At 50.5% G+C, this 18,650-nt stretch overlaps 1 protein-coding gene across 1 annotated transcript in view; it reads left to right on the forward strand.

Annotated features, from left to right (window-relative positions):
* Positions 1 to 18,449, forward strand: part of LOC124033833 (protein CBFA2T3-like) — a 61,840-nt gene extending 43,391 nt beyond the window's left edge. The window contains 12 exon segments of the mRNA XM_046346194.1: positions 2,677 to 2,927; positions 3,153 to 3,242; positions 5,202 to 5,383; positions 7,983 to 8,081; positions 8,113 to 8,152; positions 8,154 to 8,262; positions 8,611 to 8,696; positions 10,343 to 10,580; positions 11,011 to 11,079; positions 11,819 to 11,872; positions 13,852 to 14,042; positions 16,307 to 18,449. Of these exon segments, the coding sequence (XP_046202150.1) occupies positions 2,677 to 2,927; positions 3,153 to 3,242; positions 5,202 to 5,383; positions 7,983 to 8,081; positions 8,113 to 8,152; positions 8,154 to 8,262; positions 8,611 to 8,696; positions 10,343 to 10,580; positions 11,011 to 11,079; positions 11,819 to 11,872; positions 13,852 to 14,042; positions 16,307 to 16,657 (1,760 nt within the window). The 3' untranslated portion in view covers positions 16,658 to 18,449.
* Positions 18,450 to 18,650: the final 201 nt, after the last annotated feature.

The raw sequence follows: 18,650 nt of genomic DNA on the forward strand, positions 1-18,650 counted from the left end.
TGTTCCCTGGCCTCAGCCTTAGTGTGTTCCCTGGCCTCAGCCTTAGTGTGTTCCCTGGCCACAGCCTTAGTGTGTTCCCTGGCCTCAGCCTTAGTGTGTTCCCTGGCCCCAGCCTTAGTGTGTTCCCTGGCCCTAGCCTTAGTGTGTTCCCTGGCCTCAGCCTTAGTGTGTGCCCTGGCCTCAGCCTTAGTGTGTTCCCTGGCCCCAGCCTTAGTGTGTTCCCTGGCCTCAGCCTTAGTGTGTTCCCTGGCCCCAGCCTTAGTGTGTTCCCTGGCCCCAGCCTTAGTGTGTTCCCTGGCCTCAGCCTTAGTGTGTTCCCTGGCCTCAGCCTTAGTGTGTTCCCTGGCCTCAGCCTTAGTGTGTTCCCTGGCCCCAGACTTAGTGTGTTCCCTGGCCCCAGCCTTAGTGTGTTCCCTGGCCCCAGCCTTAGTGTGTTCGCTGGCCCCAGCCTTAGTGTGTACCCTGGCCTCAGCCTTAGTGTGTTCCCTGGCCCCAGCCTTAGTGTGTTCCCTAGCCCCAGCCTTAGTGTGTTCCCTGGCCTCAGCCTTAGTGTGTTCCCTGGCCCCAGCCTTAGTGTGCTCCCTGGCCTCAGCCTTAGTGTGCTCCCTGGCCCCAGCCTTAGTGTGTTCCCTGGCCTCAGCCTTAGTGTGTTCCCTGGCCTCAGCCTTAGTGTGTTCCCTGGCCCCAGCCTTAGTGTGTTCCCTGGCCTCAGCCTTAGTGTGTTCCCTGGCCCTAGCCTTAGTGTGTTCCCTGGCCCTAGCCTTAGTGTGTTCCCTGGCCTCAGCCTTAGTGTGTGCCCTGGCCTCAGCCTTAGTGTGTTCCCTGGCCCCAGCCTTAGTGTGTTCCCTGGCCTCAGCCTTAGTGTGTTCCCTGGCCCCAGCCTTAGTGTGCTCCCTGGCCTCAGCCTTAGTGTGTTCCCTGGCCTCAGCCTTAGTGTGTTCCCTGGCCTCAGCCTTAGTGTGTTCCCTGGCCCCAGCCTTAGTGTGCTCCCTGGCCTCAGCCTTAGTGTGTTCCCTGGTCCCAGCCTTAGTGTGTTCCCTGGTCTCAGCCTTAGTGTGTGCCCTGGCCTCAGCCTTGGTGTGTTCCCTGGCCCCAGCCTTAGTGTGTGCCCTGGCCCGAGCCTTAGTGTGTTCCCTGGCCCGAGCCTTAGTGTGTTCCCTGGCCCTAGCCTTAGTGTGTGCCCTGGCCTCAGCCTTAGTGTGTGCCCTGGCCTCAGCCTTAGTGTGTTCCCTGGCCCCAGCCTTAGTGTGTGCCCTGGCCTCAGCCTTAGTGTGTTCCCTGGTCTCAGCCTTAGTGTGTTCCCTGGCCTCAGCCTTAGTGTGTTCCCTGGCCCCAGCCTTAGTGTGTTCCCTGGTCTCAGCCTTAGTGTGTTCCCTGGCCCCAGCCTTAGTGTGTGCCCTGGCCTCAGCCTTAGTGTGTTCTCTGGCCTCAGCCTTAGTGTGTTCCCTGGCCCCAGCCTTAGTGTGTGCCCTGGCCCGAGCCTTAGTGTGTTCCCTGGCCCGAGCCTTAGTGTGTTCCCTGGCCCTAGCCTTAGTGTGTGCCCTGGCCTCAGCCTTAGTGTGTGCCCTGGCCTCAGCCTTAGTGTGTTCCCTGGCCCCAGCCTTAGTGTGTGCCCTGGCCTCAGCCTTAGTGTGTTCCCTGGTCTCAGCCTTAGTGTGTTCCCTGGCCCAGCCTTAGTGTGTGCCCTGGCCTCAGCCTTAGTGTGTTCCCTGGCCTCAGCCTTAGTGTGTTCCCTGGCCCCAGCCTTAGTGTGTGCCCTGGACTCAGCCTTAGTGTGTGCCCTGGCCTCAGCCTTAGTGTGTTCCCTGGCCTCAGCCTAAGTGTGTGCCCTGGCCTCAGCCTTAGTATGTTCCCTGGCCTCAGCCTTAGTGTGTGCCCTGGCCTCAGCCTTAGTGTGTTCCCTGGCCTCAGCCTTAGTGTGTGCCCTGGCCTCAGCCTTAATTTGTTCCCTGGCCCCAGCCTTAGTGTGTGCCCTGGCCTCAGCCTTAGTGTGTGCCCTGGCCTCAGCCTTAGTGTGTTCCCTGGCCTCAGCCTTAGTGTGTGCCCTGGCCTCAGCCTTAGTATGTTCCCTGGCCTCAGCCTTAGTGTGTGCCCTGGCCTCAGCCTTAGTGTGTTCCCTGGCCTCAGCCTTAGTGTGTGCCCTGGCCTCAGCCTTAGTGTGTGCCCTGGCCTCAGCCTTAGTGTGTTCCCTGGCCTCAGCCTTAGTGTGTGCCCTGGCCTCAGCCTTAGTGTGTGCCCTGGCCTCAGCCTTAGTGTGTTCCCTGGCCCTAGCCTTAGTGTGTGCCCTGGTCCCAGCCTTAGTGTGTGCCCTGGTCCTAGCCTTAGTGTGTGCCCTGGCCCTAGCCTTAGTGTGTGCCCTGGTCCCAGCCTTAGTGTGTGCCCTGGTCCTAGCCTTAGTGTGTGCCCTGGTCCCAGTCTTAGTGTGTTCCCTGGCCTCAGACTTAGTGTGTTCCCTGGCCCCAGCCTTAGTGTGTGCCCTGGTCCCAGCCTTAGCCCTGGAGCTCTCCACCTTAACCTTAAGGATGCATGTGCCTTCACCACCCTCGTCGACCCTGTCCTCCGGCGCCCTCACACCGCATGGTGCACTGGGGGAGGAGGTAGAGGGACAGGAGGAGGATGGAGGAGGACAACAGACTGGTACTGACGGAGGGCCTCTCTCCCTCTCTCTCCCTGCAGTGCTGAACGGGAGCAGTCACTCAAGTCACTCGCCCACGTCGCTCAACGGGGCGCCCTCTACACCCAACGGCTTCAGCAACGGCCCCGCCATGTCGTCCACCGCCTCCCTGTCCAATCAGCAGCTGCCGCCGGCCTGCGGCGCCCGCCAGCTCTGCAAGCTCAAGCGCTTCCTCACCACGCTGCAGCAGTTCGGCAACGACATCTCGCCCGAGATCGGAGAGCGGGTCCGCAGTCTGGTGCTGGGCCTGGTGGTAAGTCCTGCTCGCCTCTTCTCTTCTCCTCTTCTCTCTCCCTCTCCCCTTGTCTGTCTATCTCTTCCACTCGCTCTCCTACTTTTCTGGAGCTACAGTACTTACTTAGTTGTGTCCAACATCTCTTTCTGTCTCTCCATGTCCAGCTCTGTCTGTCTCCTAGTTATACTGTGAAGCTTCTTCTCCAAGTGTTCCAATCTCTCCTTTCCTCTGTTTTTTTGACAGAATTCCACCCTGACCATAGAAGAGTTCCACTCCAAACTCCAGGAGGCTACCAACTTCCCGCTGCGTCCCTTTGTCATTCCGTTCCTCAAGGTAAGCACATCAAAACCCAACTTAGACACTCCCTCCCTGTTCCCAGTAGTCTGACAAGGAATCCCAAAGGTTATTTTCCAGTATATCCCTATGGGCAGCTTTCACTTCTGGTATCAGCTAGCATATGGCGATGAAAGTACGGGCTTTCGAGAACAAAACCCACCCAAACAAACAAAGAATATTCTCCGGATGGCTGGCCAGTGTAGAAAGCGACCTGGTTTCTGTGCCTGAGCCGTGTGTGATTCCTCCATTAGTGTGTGGGTGTGGAGCTGATTGAAGCTTGGTATATAAAGGGAGTAGGACCCTGCCGATTTCCAACCCAGTCTGCTGCCGCCTGCCTGGCGCTGGGCTGATCCGCTGGTCCATATGGCCATCGTTTGTGATTCATTAAAACTGGCACACGAGTGTTTACCCTGAGTGGCGCGGCGTGGAGCAGAGGGAGGGGGGGTAAATAAGACTCCCTGACAGATGTTGCCGACCCGGGGCGGCTAACACGCAGAGCCTTTCACTCTGGCTGATCCTGTTACCTGCATTGTCAAACCCACAGTCACGGAGACGAGAGTAGAGAAAGCGAGAGACAAAGTCCATCCTTCCGAACAACTGTCATTATTCATAACACATTGCTCTGCTGGGGTCCAGAAGTCACAATGCCAGCTGTTCAATACATAACACATGTAGCAAATGTGACAGTAGGGAATAGGGAACGTTTGGCACTGAGTCCTTCAGGGACAGTGCTGACGGTTCTGACGGAGGGAGGGGCAGTCCTGCTGACACTGCGTGTGCGTGTCTGTGTGCGCGCGTGCCTGTGTCTGTCTGTCGGTGCTGAGTGCTGACCGTGCTGCTTGGTGGTGACTAGGGCCCACATTCCTGTCTGTCCCACACACTCTGTCTCTCTGTCCCTCCTGTTTATTCCCAGAGCAGAGGGACATATGGGGGACAACAAGGGGGGTGGGCCAAGCTGGAGTCATGCCTGGTTATTAACTATAATTGCAGACATGATGGTGGCTTGTACGGTTGTGGATGGAATGTGTTCCACACACCACATACTGTACCAACACAAATACATTCACATACATACAATACATTCACTACGGAGATCTTGGTTAGCTCAGTGAGGGAAAGATTGTTGTGTGGATTAACAAGCAAACAGTATCTGCTTTTTAGAAAGGTGTTAACTAGCAGCCAGGCAGCATTTCCACAGTGTGATAGATAGATAGATAGATAGATAGATAGATAGATAGATAGATAGATAGATAGATAGATAGATAGATAGATAGATAGATAGATAGATAGATAGATAGATAGATAGATAGATAGATAGATAGATAGGCCAGTGTCTGATGGGCGCTAGCTGTCTCATTAGTGGAGATGATTATTATTGTTGTGAGAGCGGCTTGGCGTGCCTTTAGCAGCATCCAGAGGATGGCTCAGGGCCTGGTGTCAATAGGACAGTTTTCCAGCCCGCCTGCTGTGCCATGAGGTTACACATCTGTGACATGGCAGCCAGCACTGTGCTTTGTCAAAGTGACGGCCTGACTGAGCTCTCTGACAGCACCCACTTACCCCTCCTCTCTCTCCTCTTCCTCCCCCTGAGAGAGACAGACGCTGGGGAGGAATGTGGGGTTGGTGAGTCTGTGTTATCTCACTGTCTCATGCTCTCTCTTTCTCTCTCAATCTCTCTCACTTGCTCTCTAATTCTCTCTCTCTCTCTCTCTCTCTCTCTCTCTCTCTCTCTCTCTCTCTCTCTCTCTCTCTCTCTCTCTCTCAATCTCTCTCTCTCTCTTTGTCTTTCCCTCCCACATGCTCTAACTCTTCACTCTAAAACTATTTTATTTTTATGCCCTGTCTCTCCTCTCTCCTCCACCTTGACCCTCCTCCTCCGCTCGCCCTTTTCCAATTACCATATCTTCTCCTTTCATCCCTCCTATCCCTCCTCCCCCCTTCCCTCTCCTCTAACAGGCGAACCTGCCCCTGCTTCAGAGGGAGCTCCTCCACTGTGCACGGATGGCCAAGCAGACTCCCGCCCAGTATCTGGCCCAGCATGAGCAGCTGCTGCTGGATGCCAACGCCAGCTCGCCCCTGGACTCCTCTGAGATCATGATGGAGATCAACGAGCATGGCAAGAGGAGGACCCCCGACAGGTACTGACTGACCACCACACACACACACACACACACTCAGAATACACCCACTATGCAGACACGTCACATACCACAACTGGAAAACAAACGTATCACTCCTCTCCCTCCATCTTACAGCAGAAACACAAATGAAAAAAAAACACACACAGGCTTACACACACAAATAATTGAATTATATCTGGGTATTTGGAAATGGCAAGCCACAAGGGGGAGGTTATAAATCCTCTGTGCGGGAGGCGGAAGTCTGGGCAGCCCTGATGCCAGGCGGGCAGGGAGGACGATGCAGGCTGTGCCAGCTGTCTGTGAGGGGAGGAGGAGTAGGAGTAGAGGAGGATGAGAAGAGGAGGATATGTCCAGATGCTATGGACGTCACGCTATAACCACAGCAGCAGCAGTGGCTCTGTGTCAGCGGCCCCAGTACAGTATGAGGAGATGTACTCAGTCCAACCCACAGACAATGCCCTCACTGTCCTATACACTTCCCTGCCCTCCCCACAGCAGCTTGCTGCCCTATCCCCCCCCCCCCCCCCCCACACGGGGCCGTATGGAGGGGATACACATCTGGAATTTAAGACAGACAAAACCACAGCACTACTCTCCTCCTCCCCCTTTTCTCTCTCTCCCCTCCCTTTATCTCTTCTCTCTCTCCCCCTCCCTTTATCTCTTTTCTCTCTCCCCCTCCCTTTATCTCTTTTCTCTCTCCCCCTCCCTTTATCTCTTCTCTCTCTCCCCCTCCCTTTATCTTTTCTCTCTCTCCCCTCCCTTTATCTCTTCTCTCTCTCCCCCTCCCTTTATCTCTTCTCTCTCTCCCCCTCCCTTTATCTCTTCTCTCTCTCCCCCTCCCTTTATCTCTTTTCTCTCTCCCCCTCCCTTTATCTCTTTTCTCTCTCCCCCTCCCTTTATCTCTTCTCTCTCTCCCCCTCCCTTTATCTCTTTTCTCTCTCCCCCTCCCTTTATCTCTTCTCTCTCTCCCCCTCCCTTTATCTCTTTTCTCTCTCCCCCTCCCTTTATCTCTTCTCTCTCTCCCCTCCCTTTATCTCTTCTCTCTCTCCCCCTCCCTTTATCTCTTTTCTCTCTCCCCCTCCCTTTATCTCTGGCTGCCTCTCCTCTCTTCTCCTCTCCTGTCCTCACCTTCAGTCAGCTAGTCAGTCAATGTGTCTCCTTGAAGCTGCCCATATGTCAGGGATGTGTCCAGATCCTGCTGAAGCCCGGAGAGGGAGGGAGGGGGAAAGGGGGGGGGAGAAAGAGAGAGAGAGAGAGAGAGAGAGAGGGTGGAGGAACGGGCAATCCCTCTGTAATCTGCACACCTCCGCCTCCCAACCCCTGGCTTACAGTGTCACGGCAGGTTGGGCCAGCTGTTGCTTTGATTTGTGAGATATCAGTGGTGGGCTAGAGCACTGACAGAGGGGCACAGCGGTCTAAGGCACTGCATCTCAGTCCAAGAGGCGTCACTACGGGCCCTGGTTCGAATCCAGGCTGTATCACATCCGGTCGGGATTGGGAGTCCCACAGAGTGGTGCACAATTGGCCCAGCGTCGTCCAGGTTTGGCCGGGTTAGGCTGTCATTGTAAATACAAATTTGTTCTTAACTGACTTGCCTAGTTAAATAAAGGTGAAATATTTTTAAAAATACAAATTTGTAAAAAGACAGACACATCCCCCCTCACAGTCTCACCCCACGACCCAGAGCTTGCCAGAAGTGGAGAGGGGATTGGGGGTGGAGTGTGGGAGGGGCTACATCACGTAAACAAAGAGAGGACAAATACCCATACACACACACACACACACACACACACACACACACACACACACACACACACACACACACACACACACACACACACACACACACACACACACACACACACACACACACACACACACACACACACAGACAGTAATATACACACACTCACTCATAAACAAAAACACACTCGCATCCACATGGCGCTGAAATTCCTTTCATTTGCCTTTGATCCCGGGGATGATAGAGAGCGATTTACCTCCGAATGCCTGGCTGTTTCACCAAGCTAAACAGATGAATATCAACACCGGCGTTTAAACTGTCCAGATGGCTCCCAAAACAGGACCGCCACTGAACATCTGCCAAACACAGACTCACAACGGCACCGTAGGTCTGTGGGAGAGGCTACAGAGGCAAGTTACGAGAGTGAGTTGAGGGACATTAGGATTAAGAGTTTGGATCACAGCTCGAGACACAGAATATACCGAGTGTATTTCTTACGTATGGCGTACAGCTGTGCACACACTCTGGAGTAGATTCTGTCTGAAGTGAACAGTGAGCTTCTCAGCAGGGGGGATTCCTGAAACACCGTCAGATTTACTGCTCATGTCTTCTAGTAACAACAACAGGTTAGCGGCCCAGTAAATCTAGAATGTCTTAAGTTTACAGGTACATTTTGACTATAACAAATCTCATTCCTGTTCCCTTGTAACTTCCTCAGTGGCATACTAATACCAAAACAATCATTTTCCTCATATTCTATGAGACCATTGTAAAGGGAGTGAAAGTGTCTGATTTGGTGGTGACACGTATGAAGGGAATGTAACCGTGTTGACCTGTGCTCTCTTCCTTCAGGACCAAAGACTCGGAGAGAGACGGGCACCAGCCGGAGCACCTGGCCAAGCGGCCCTGCACCATCAGCCCCAGCCAGCGCTTCAGCCCCAGCACTGGCCTGCCAGCCCACCCGCCCCCCCAACGGCCTGCCCACGCACCCCCCCAACGGCCTGTCTCACCCCAACCCTCCTGCCCCCCCAACACTACCGTCTGGAGGACATGGCTCTGGCCCACCACTACCGCGACGCCTACCGCCACACAGCAGAGCACCGCGAGGCTCGGGACAGGCACCGGCAGACAGGTGAGAGAGGGAGGGAATGAGAAAGGGGCGAGGGAGGGATGAGGGAGAGAGAGAGAGAGAGAGAGAGGGCCTCATGGCATCTCTAAAGACCAATGAGAGGTTGTCACAGTTTGGTGTTAAATCCCCAAGGTAGTGCATCTATAAAAGCCGATAGTGACACATGCTTGGGTATGTCCTCCTAGGAATCCATATGCGTCGTCCCTCGGTTAGAGCCGGCATTGGCTCACACTGTATAAGGAAGTGTTAGAGCCCTAATGTCCTGTATGTGGAGGAGACTGGAGCCAAAATGGCTCATATGTGGTGATGGTGCTTAAGTGCTGAACGCAGGACTGTGTGTTTGTGTTGCAGCCGTGCATGGAGCACGCCAGGAGGAAGTGATCGATCACCGCCTGACAGATCGGGAGTGGGCCGAGGAGTGGAAGCACCTCGATAATGTACGTGTTGCTGGGGTAGGGCTCCCCGGTTTTATCCTAATATCTCCCTAATATCTCCCTAATATCTCCCATCCAACAGAGAAGTGAGTAGTACAAATCTTTCAAGCTCTCAGTGCTGTAGATTATATGAAAGGAGGTGGGACGAGGGGAGACAGGGTGCTGCTGACAGGTGACCTTAGGGGGTCTGTAGAGGCTTGTGTCCATGTCAGGACAGCCGAGGCCTCTCTGGCCAGCATACAAAGACTGGAGCAAGCACTCTGAGCTCCCCATACCTTTACCAAGGCTGGAATACTCGCTAATACACACACACGCATGCACGGCACGCGCACACACAGACACACACACACACACTCAGGCACTAAAAAGGGCCACAGATGGAGCGAGGGACCCAGTAGAGGACAGCTCCAGCTGGGGAGAGCAGCTGAGACAAGGGCTGCAGCCATGGAGCGAACTGGCCTGTGCTGGGCCTCTGCCAAATTAGAAACACTCTACTGAAATAAATATAGATAACAGAGAGAGGGAGAGGGAGAGGGAGAGAGAGAGAGAGAGAGAGAGAGAGAGAGAGAGAGAGAGAGAGAGAGAGAGAGAGAGAGAGAGACAGAGAGACAGAGAGAGAGAGAGAGAGAGAGAGAGGGAGAGAGACAGAGAGAGAGAGAGACAGAGAGAGAGCGAGAGAGAGAGAGGGAGAGAGAGAGAGAGAGGGAGAGAGAGGGAGGGAGAGAGAGAGAGAGAGAGAGAAGGAGGCGGAGAAAGAGAGAGAGAAGCAGGCAGAGAGATATTTAGAAAGAGAGAATATGGAAGGAAGGGGGTGAACGTAAAAAGCATTTTGCAGACCGGGGGTTGAAAGAGGCATAGGGCAAAGGCAGAAAGAGAAACCATGTTGAGAGAGAGAACGAGAGTTAGTGAAGAATAATATAAAGAGGAAGGCAAGGGGAGGAGGTGTGGGTGAAAGGCTTTAGCAGACAGGGGCTTGGAGGGAGCACAGGGGTGGAATGAATTGGTTAGGCCTTTTCCATCAGTAGCACAGCTGTTACAGCCATTTTTACTTCACTGCTCTGTATAACCACTCAACCTCATTCACACACACACACACACACACACACACACACACACACACACACACACACACACACACACACACACACACACACACACACACACACACACACACACACACACACACACACACACACACACACACACAGAAACACACACACACACAGCACCGCTGGCTCTCGCTGCTAAAATGGGGACAGGGTCACACATTCAGGAGTGCTCCTGAGAATGTTTTGTTGCACCTAAGCAGCAAAAAATTATTCTAGAGAGACTGGATTGCTCCGGGAAAAAAATCACTCAAATTACCGTCAAATGAAAATGTTCTCATACAATTTCACATCTTGATAAAGGTTAGGCCTGATTGTGTTTTTTCATAGCCTAATTTCAGAATGTGCACTATACAGTACTTCCGATTAAAACTGCAACCCTGATTTAACGGTGGACTTTTGGGTGCAGAGGCTCTGCCACTCTTTAGCACCACCGAGAGCAGCTGCCTGTTGTCAGAGTCTGAACTGTAGGAGAGTAAATCAGAGAGTAGAGCGGCACTCTGATCATGTCTCCCCCTCCCTCCCTCCTCCTCCCCCCTGCAGCTGCTCAACTGCATCATGGACATGGTGGAGAAGACACGGCGGTCTCTCACGGTGCTGCGGCGTTGCCAGGAAGCCGACCGCGAGGAGATGAACCACTGGATCCGGCGCTACAGCGACGTGGAAGATATGAAAAAAGGTGGGAGCAACGGCCAGCCACGCCCTCCTCCTCCTCCTCCTCTACCTCCTCACAACTCCTCCTCCAACACTCCTAACAACGTCGAGACACCGCAGCCCATAGGTACTTCCACTGCTGCAGACACCAGCACCACCAGGCCTCCAGCATGGCCTCACTCCACACCGTCACTCACCCTGTGTGTTCTGTCTGCTCTGAGGAAAGAGGAGCGCATGCTGGCATTGCATTGCATTGCATTGCATGGCCACAGAGACATTGGGCTGGGGGATGAAATGAAATGTTACCAAGCAGAACGAAGCTCAAGTTTGAGTGTGTTCATGGGGTTGGGACGCAGGGGGCTGAATCCTAACTAGAGATCTATGCATGTAGCTTGGATTTTTGGGTAAACCATGCACTGACGTTAGTGGGAAATCTGTGCAGAAATGTTGAGTTATTTTCAGTTAGGATTTGGCTCATAAAGTGTGTGTGTGTGTGTGTGTGTGTGTGTGTGGAGAGTGGTAGACTGACTGATGTTCTGGTCTGGATTGTGTTTCAGAGATTCATAGGGACTTCCTGCACAGACCTGCGTCTGGCTACCTACCTGAGGAGATCTGGAGGAAAGCTGGTGAGTAACCACATGTCTGTCCTGACTGAACTGTCTCCCGTCACCCTCACCGCAACCGACACTGCAGATAGCCCTGCCTCTCCTGTTACCATAGTTACGTAAGGACAGGGATGGGATTGGAGGGCCTGTGACTGTCATGTGTGTCATTAGGGCTAAGAACGTTCCACCTTTAACCGCGATGAATGGCGACTGCAGTTCAGCTGCAGTGAAAATGCACTAACCAACCTGGCGCTGCCCAGAGCAGCGCATGCAGCAGAGGTGGGGCCTGCAGCTTCACCGGGGAGAGGGAGGAGGAGGAGGGATTTCCTCTGCTTAGGAGTAGTAAAGCTTAGTTCATATAATACTGCTTTTCGTTGTGACAGCTTTTAACTCATTGTTTTAGGTATAGTTGAACCAGTCAAATCAATTGTGTTCTAGTAACTGTTGGCAATCTGGGACCAAGCCCCTTAGTCAGACTAATGACTGTCACCATCATACGCAGAGCAGTCTGATTCCGTTATATGTAGCAGGGGTGGTTGCAGTGCCTGTGCCTTATATAGCTAGCATATAGCTAGCATATAGCTAGCATATCCCAAATGGAGTCAGTTATGACGCAGCCTTGGTCCCACTGAGTTCCAACACAATTATGATGCAGTCATATACAAATACTGTGGGGGAAAGATGCTGCTGCCTGCGAGATAATGTGCTGCATGTTCACCAGCGGAAGAACTATTTTAATTTACAGTTGTTCTTCATACAGGTGCTACAAGTATCCCACTCTCCCCAGCACTGAAGCAACTCCAAAACAAGCAGGGTGAGTATGACAGCCCCCCCCCCCCTAGTGTGTGCGTGTGAGACGCCTCCAATGGTATTCACTACTGCACCACCTCTGTCCTATTCCCACTGCTCCCTCAGCAAACAGCATAACTGCAGTCCATCTCTGTCATTAGAAAAAGACACGTATTCTCTGGTGTCGGTCGGGTTGAGAGACTCTGCCGCCTTGAAAGGCAAGATCTGAAGTGTGAAAAAGGAACACCTGCCGGATCCCTCCGGAATTAAAACGTTAATATTGCTGCCCCTCCGTGTTTTTGCATTAAGTGCTAATTGTCCTAGCATCTGCTCTGCAGACTCCTTGATAAGAATGAATTACATTTGTAAACTAACCGTAGTGATGCATGCATTAAGCCTGATAATTGAGCAGCAGAGGACCGATAGTTGGGAGAAGGCGTGCGCCTTTAAGAAGGGAAGAAATGTAGAACTGAAATGGTGGATGAAGGTAGAGACGGTCAGGATGAAAAAAAGCCAGGGAAGAAGACGTGTGCGGGAGGTGTTGAGAGGATAAACGGAATACAAAACTACTTCTCTAGTTTCTGAGCAGAGGAGACAGACTCGCACACACAAAGACACGCACGCACGCACACACACACACACACACACACACACACACACACACACACACACACACACACACACACACACACACACACACACACACACACACACACACACACACACACACACACACACACACACACACACACACACACACACACACACACACACACACATCCTCATATTCAGCACCTACGCACGGGACTAGCCGCCCAGCCCCCGTACCCCAGCTCAACACAGCAGCCTTAGACAGCTGGACCAGAGAGGGAGAAATGGCTCATCTCCTTTACACCGACTGACTGGAAGAATGAGAGGGAGAATAGGGAGGGAGAATAGACCACGGTATGGCTCTCGCACGTTAAGTCTGTGTGTAGAAGGGAGACGAATCTAGTAATACAACTTCCCCTCGTTTTGGTTGTACAAGACATTTACTTATCCCATATACTGTGTCAGTTGACAGTTTGATATGATATTTTTCATGGTCATAAAATATCCATTTGGTGATTGAACATGAGGATTGAATTAGTTGGATTATGCGGGGCAGCTGAATTCTGCAAGAGCTAAAACTAAATGAATCTCTGATGTTGTGTTACGGTCTCCTTGTAACATGAAGAAACTAACGAGAGGGATTGTGATTCCTTCCTAGCCGGATTACCACTGTCTTGTAATCAGAACCAGCCTCAGCGTCTATTTTGGACTCGTGTCTGTAAAGGAGTTCACACACCGGACTTCTCTAAAAACACTGCCTATTTACTCACATGAGTTGGCATTTGTAGAACAAAGGCCAGGGGATAGGACCTCTACCACAGTTAACAAAGTTATGCATCAATGGCACCGAAGCCATTTTCACTCCTCAGTTCTTACGTCTGTTTCTTTGTTCATTCACTCTGATTTCTTTTCATCAAACAGCAGAGAGTCACAGAGTACTGGGTTAATAGGCAAGTTTACGAACAAAGTTTGGAGACATCTGCTGGTGTCAGCGCTGGAAATGATTGTTACCAGACGTCTTTTAATTCATTATTAACAGGCTTCTTTTTCCCGACAAAATGCTTTAAATCTTGGATGATATGCATCTGTTTGCCGAGATAATACAAATGGAGCGCTTAGAGTGCCTCAATAAAGGATGACAGAGTAGGAGCGGTCATGGGGACTGACGCCTCTCTCTCTCTCTCTCTCTCTCTCTCTCTCTCTCTCTCTCTCTCTCTCTCTCTCTCTCTCTCTCTCTCTCTCTCTCTCTCTCTCTCTCTCTCTCTCTCTCTCTCTCTCTCTCTCTCTCTCTCTCTCTCTCTCTCTCTCTCTCTCTCTCTCTCTCTCTCTCTCTCTCTCTCTCTCTCTCTCTCTCTCTCTCTCTCTCTCTCTCTCTCTCTCTGTCTCTCTGTCTCTCTCTCTCTCTCTCCACAGAGGAGGCAGTGAACGAGGTGAAGAGGCAGGCCATGTCGGAGCTACAGAAGGCTGTGTCGGACGCTGAGAGGAAGGCCCATGAGATGATCTCCGCTGAGAGGTCCAAGATGGAGAGGGCGCTGGCCGAGGCCAGAAAACAGGCCTCTGAGGATGCACTGACCGTCATCAACCAGCAGGAGGACTCCAGCGAAGTGAGCATCACAGCCTTATCACCCACACACACACAGACACACAAACACACACACACACACACACACCCATGCCCCCACACTATCCTACACTCTTAAGTTTTCCACACACTTAACATGCGTAGAGCTACGTGCACACAACGTGCACTATTTTGGTAACATGATACTTCACCAAGGTTTTCTTCTCATTTGTTGTGAAAGCAAAAGAAGAGTGTCTTGTCTTGGCTTCCCTTGCTAGCATGTGGTCTAAACACTGCAAGCTTGCTAGCCTTTTAGCAAATAATTTTTATAACTAAACCAAGATAGACCACAGCCTATCATTTCAAACGGAAACAAATGATTCATAGTGGGCAGAGCTAAGCACGAGCTAGTGAGATCCTATTGGCGTGTTCTAGCATACATGTGCATATTTCCGTTAGGAAACGCCTACTCATGTGCAATAACTCAATTTGCCTTTGCACTCCTAAACAATGCAATGATTTTAAACTTTGGCAAAGGATAAGGATTAGTCCACTCTGTTCGTAACAGATTCTAGTTTTGGGAAAAGAAAAACTATATTGAGATCAAATGTTTCATCGATGAGAAAATGTGCAGAATGTCGGCCAAAATCCATCTCGTTCCATCTTCTCCCACTGCTGGCCACTGAGCTTCCTCTCAATACCATATTTTTTTGTGAGTGGAAACGCCAAGTGGATACTTCACATGTATACATCCGGTGAAATATCTGTCTCATTGTTCAATCTGTGCTTTTAGCTTCCCACGTCACAATTTGAAATAATCAGATTTATAATTAATTAATAAGCCCTGGCAACTATATTTTTATACTTGCCTCTGTAACCTACAAAATTATCCCAATTTGATATACCGCTTCGATGTATTCACTCCCATATCAGCTAAAAATAGAATGGGGGGGGGGGGGGGGGGGGGGGGGGTTCTAATAAGGCTATAATGTTGTTTGGTTTACTGTTTGAACAGTCGCTGAGAATATACTAATTTATCAATGCTACTTTGATGCATAGCCTATACAGGAACCGAGCGAGCTTCGTTGCCTACTGCCCCCATGACTACGCTAGGAATGATACAGCGCGTTACAAGGAGGCACTACAAGGAGCCACCCATTTTGTGATGAAAGACGACATTGCTACATTCCACTACGCCCCGTAGGATCTGTCTCCGTAGAGTATAAATAGCCCTTATGAAAAAAATCTGAAACCCTTTTAGGAACCCTTTTTGGTTCCAGTTAGGACCCTGTTGGTTCCAGGTGGAACACAGAGGGTTCTACATGGAACCAAAAAGGGTTCTACCTGGAACCAAATATGGATCTCCTATGTGGACAGCCGGAGAACCCTTTTGGAACCTTTTTTTCTAAGCGTGTACCCCATGCCCCACAACCTGTGCCCTCTAACATACCACAGCACAGCAGCAGGCATAAAGAGAGATACACTCCTCGCCCTACTGTCAGTAAACAGAGGCACACACTGCTGCACTGCATCACAAAGCACACTCACAATCAATCGTGTCACCTCAACCCACCAACCACCCGTTTTACATAACAAACTGTCACACAGCTAACCCATTTATTTTAGACCTCACAGTAACACTTCCTCAAAATAGACATTTTACACACACCTTCTCTTCACATGACTTACTGTCACACACACTTCATAACATGCCCCCCCCCCACCAGCATTCGCATCTCAGTAAGCTCATTCACCAGTTCAATACAAGTCCTAAATACAATGTGTGTGTGTTCAAGCTATACAGACAGGTTCTGCACAGAGCAACAGATTTTCACAGTACCTGGAGAAGTGTTTAACCTATCAGTTCTCTATCAAAATCCCATATTCTGCACAGAATGTGTATATCTTAAACAGGACACTGTCTGGTTGTGGTGTTAATGTGAGCCACAGCTGGCTGCACCTGGTCTGAGTCAACACCAAGTTTTCATTTCATTAGTAAAGATTGACTCCAGCCGCCTGTCTGAATAACAGCATTCACAAGCGGATGGTTGGAGTAACAGTGTCAGGGCCACCACAGGAGAAGACAGGACAGGACAAGACAGGACAGTCCACCTAGTGGTTTGGGACATTTGTAGCCCCAGACAATACATGTGGGAATATGTTGCCCATAAAATTAAATAACTCACCTGTTGATAGCATGACAGTATTTGATAAGTGGTAACAATGATATTTGTATAATAATATAACAGGTTGACGACCAGAGATTTATTTTATCAACTCTATGCCTTCTTCCCACTGTCTCTCCAGAGCTGCTGGAACTGTGGACGCAAGGCCAGTGAGACGTGCAGCGGCTGCAACACGGCACGCTACTGCGGCTCCTTCTGCCAGCACAAAGACTGGGAGAAACACCACCACGTCTGTGGCCAGGGTCTACAGGGCCTCCCCGGGGGCAGCAGTGTTCCTCTGGGCACCCCCTCCTCCAGCGCACCCCCTACACACTCAGAGAGCACCCCCCCTGGTCCACTCTCCCTGCCCGGCCAGACCAGCGGTGGTGGGGGAGGCAGTCTCTCCGGGAGTCCTAAGGAGGCTAGCTCCAGCAGTGCCTCACGCTCCACCACCCCAGCGACCCCTGCACTGCTGGACGCCACCTCTCGCTGACCCCGCCCTGCCACGCCCAGTCACTCCCACTGATGCTACAGTACAGCTGCCATCCATCCTAAATGAACAGAGGAATCTCCATCGATCGCACTGCACCCTTTCCTTCTTTTGTACGGCATCTGTAGTGGTCCATGAATACTGCACCGCCGACTACTTCTTAGCTACCCGAAGGCCACGTTTTCTCAACTCCTCAACCTCCCCCAAAAATCGTTCTGACTGTCTCTCAGCCACACAGACTTTCTCTCTGTCAAACTCGAAACGAGTCAAGGGGTCCACTGTTGTGTTTAGCATGTCTAGGGCTTAATTTACTGAATGCTCAAAATAAAACAATGCAGAAGCAGAACTTCCTATCTATTACAACAAACAAAAAAACACACCAGACTTGGTTATTGAACTCTGACAATGTCGTGTGAAGATAAGCATTGTTATATGCCAGACCAACACGTGGCCTCAGTAACATAAGCCCAGTCAATGCTGTGTATGTCGGGGGCTTGCATTGCATGAGACTCGTTATGGTACCACACTTATTGTGAAGAAGAGATATCTGAATTTAGCACTTGGAGAGGATTTCCCTTTAACACAGCAGGAGTGGGATGACTCTTAACCCCCAGCATGTGCACTAACAGCCCAGACCTCTGAGAGATGGATAGATAGATGCGTCTATAGAACAGGCTCCTCTGTGTACTGGGCCATGGACATGTCCTGGTTGAGGTCCCCTATCTAAGAAGCCAGACACCAGTCCGGAAACCCCTGTTCTGATGTAGGAGAGGGGATAAGATACACTCATGGTGCGATTTTGTTTCCCCCTCAGAAACTCTTCCATAGTACGGCTAATTATTTATCTAATGATTCATTTTTGGGCTTTAAGGAAGACAAAGAAAAGTCCAAATATTCTAAACAAATAATAATAAGAAAAATAATAAAAAAATAAAAAAAGTGAACTACCTTGCTAGCGAGCCAAGAAAATGACACCGGACTCACCTCTCTGTACCGATGTGAACCCAAATGAATTCAAAGAAGGAATTTTAAAAAAACATGATCCAAACCTTTTTATTACACTGCCAAAGTTACTAAGAGACAAGGAGAAGCACTCATCTTGTAACCAAACGCAAGCAACTTCACCTCCTCAGCAGCAAAGCTCTGGGAGATAAAGCCTGTAGAGCAACAACAGGAGTCACACTAAAACTCTATTTTGAGTGTACTGTAGCTGGCCTCTGTCAGCCTGAAAATACCCACAGTGATCCACAGAGAGAGAAATCCAGAGCAAACATTTGAAACGCCTGCAACAATAGACAATTGAAATGGGAGGACGAACCCCTGAATGTGACAGTGATTTATGTAAATGGCAACGGAATGGACAAAGAAGCAGCTACTTGGCCTCAAAAAGAAGATGAAAGGCATTGGAACTGCCAAAAATAACCTCAAAAAAACTGATAACCTGTCCAAGCAAGCATTGTACAGTACGGACAAGACTTTTGTTCCTAATTATGTTTTTTTTTAAACCTCTATCAAGAGGATACATTTCAGTGAGTCGTACCTTTTCACCCTCTTTTTCCAAAGCATGACAAAACAGACTAACGAGCCTCATAAGCGGTGTAGACTCAGTTCTCTTCTCTCTCTCTTTCTACCTCCCCCCCACTTTCCCGTATGTTCCTCCCTAAAACTCTCTCGTTCCTCTGTCAACCCTACCCCCTTTGGACATAACCTCTGAGCAGATATCTGGGAAGGGATCAAACCTGCTTGTAGATATTCCTTTCTTTGTTTCTCGATAAAAAAAAAATGTGTCTCTGTCTCTGGTGTCCACCTGTGCTGCCCTTGTGCGTTTTCAGAAAGAGGGACTTTTCTTCTTTTTAAGTTTGGACAAAACATTGAAGCAGGAGCAAAGACTCTGGGAGAGAAAACCCCATGTTGTACTTATCGTTCAATTTGTTGTATCTTTATCAATGAAAAGAAAATCCTCTTGTAGAATATTTTATATTGCTCGCATTGTAAG

This window comes from Oncorhynchus gorbuscha, linkage group LG04, assembly GCF_021184085.1.
Source record: "Oncorhynchus gorbuscha isolate QuinsamMale2020 ecotype Even-year linkage group LG04, OgorEven_v1.0, whole genome shotgun sequence".
Taxonomy (NCBI): domain Eukaryota; kingdom Metazoa; phylum Chordata; class Actinopteri; order Salmoniformes; family Salmonidae; genus Oncorhynchus; species Oncorhynchus gorbuscha.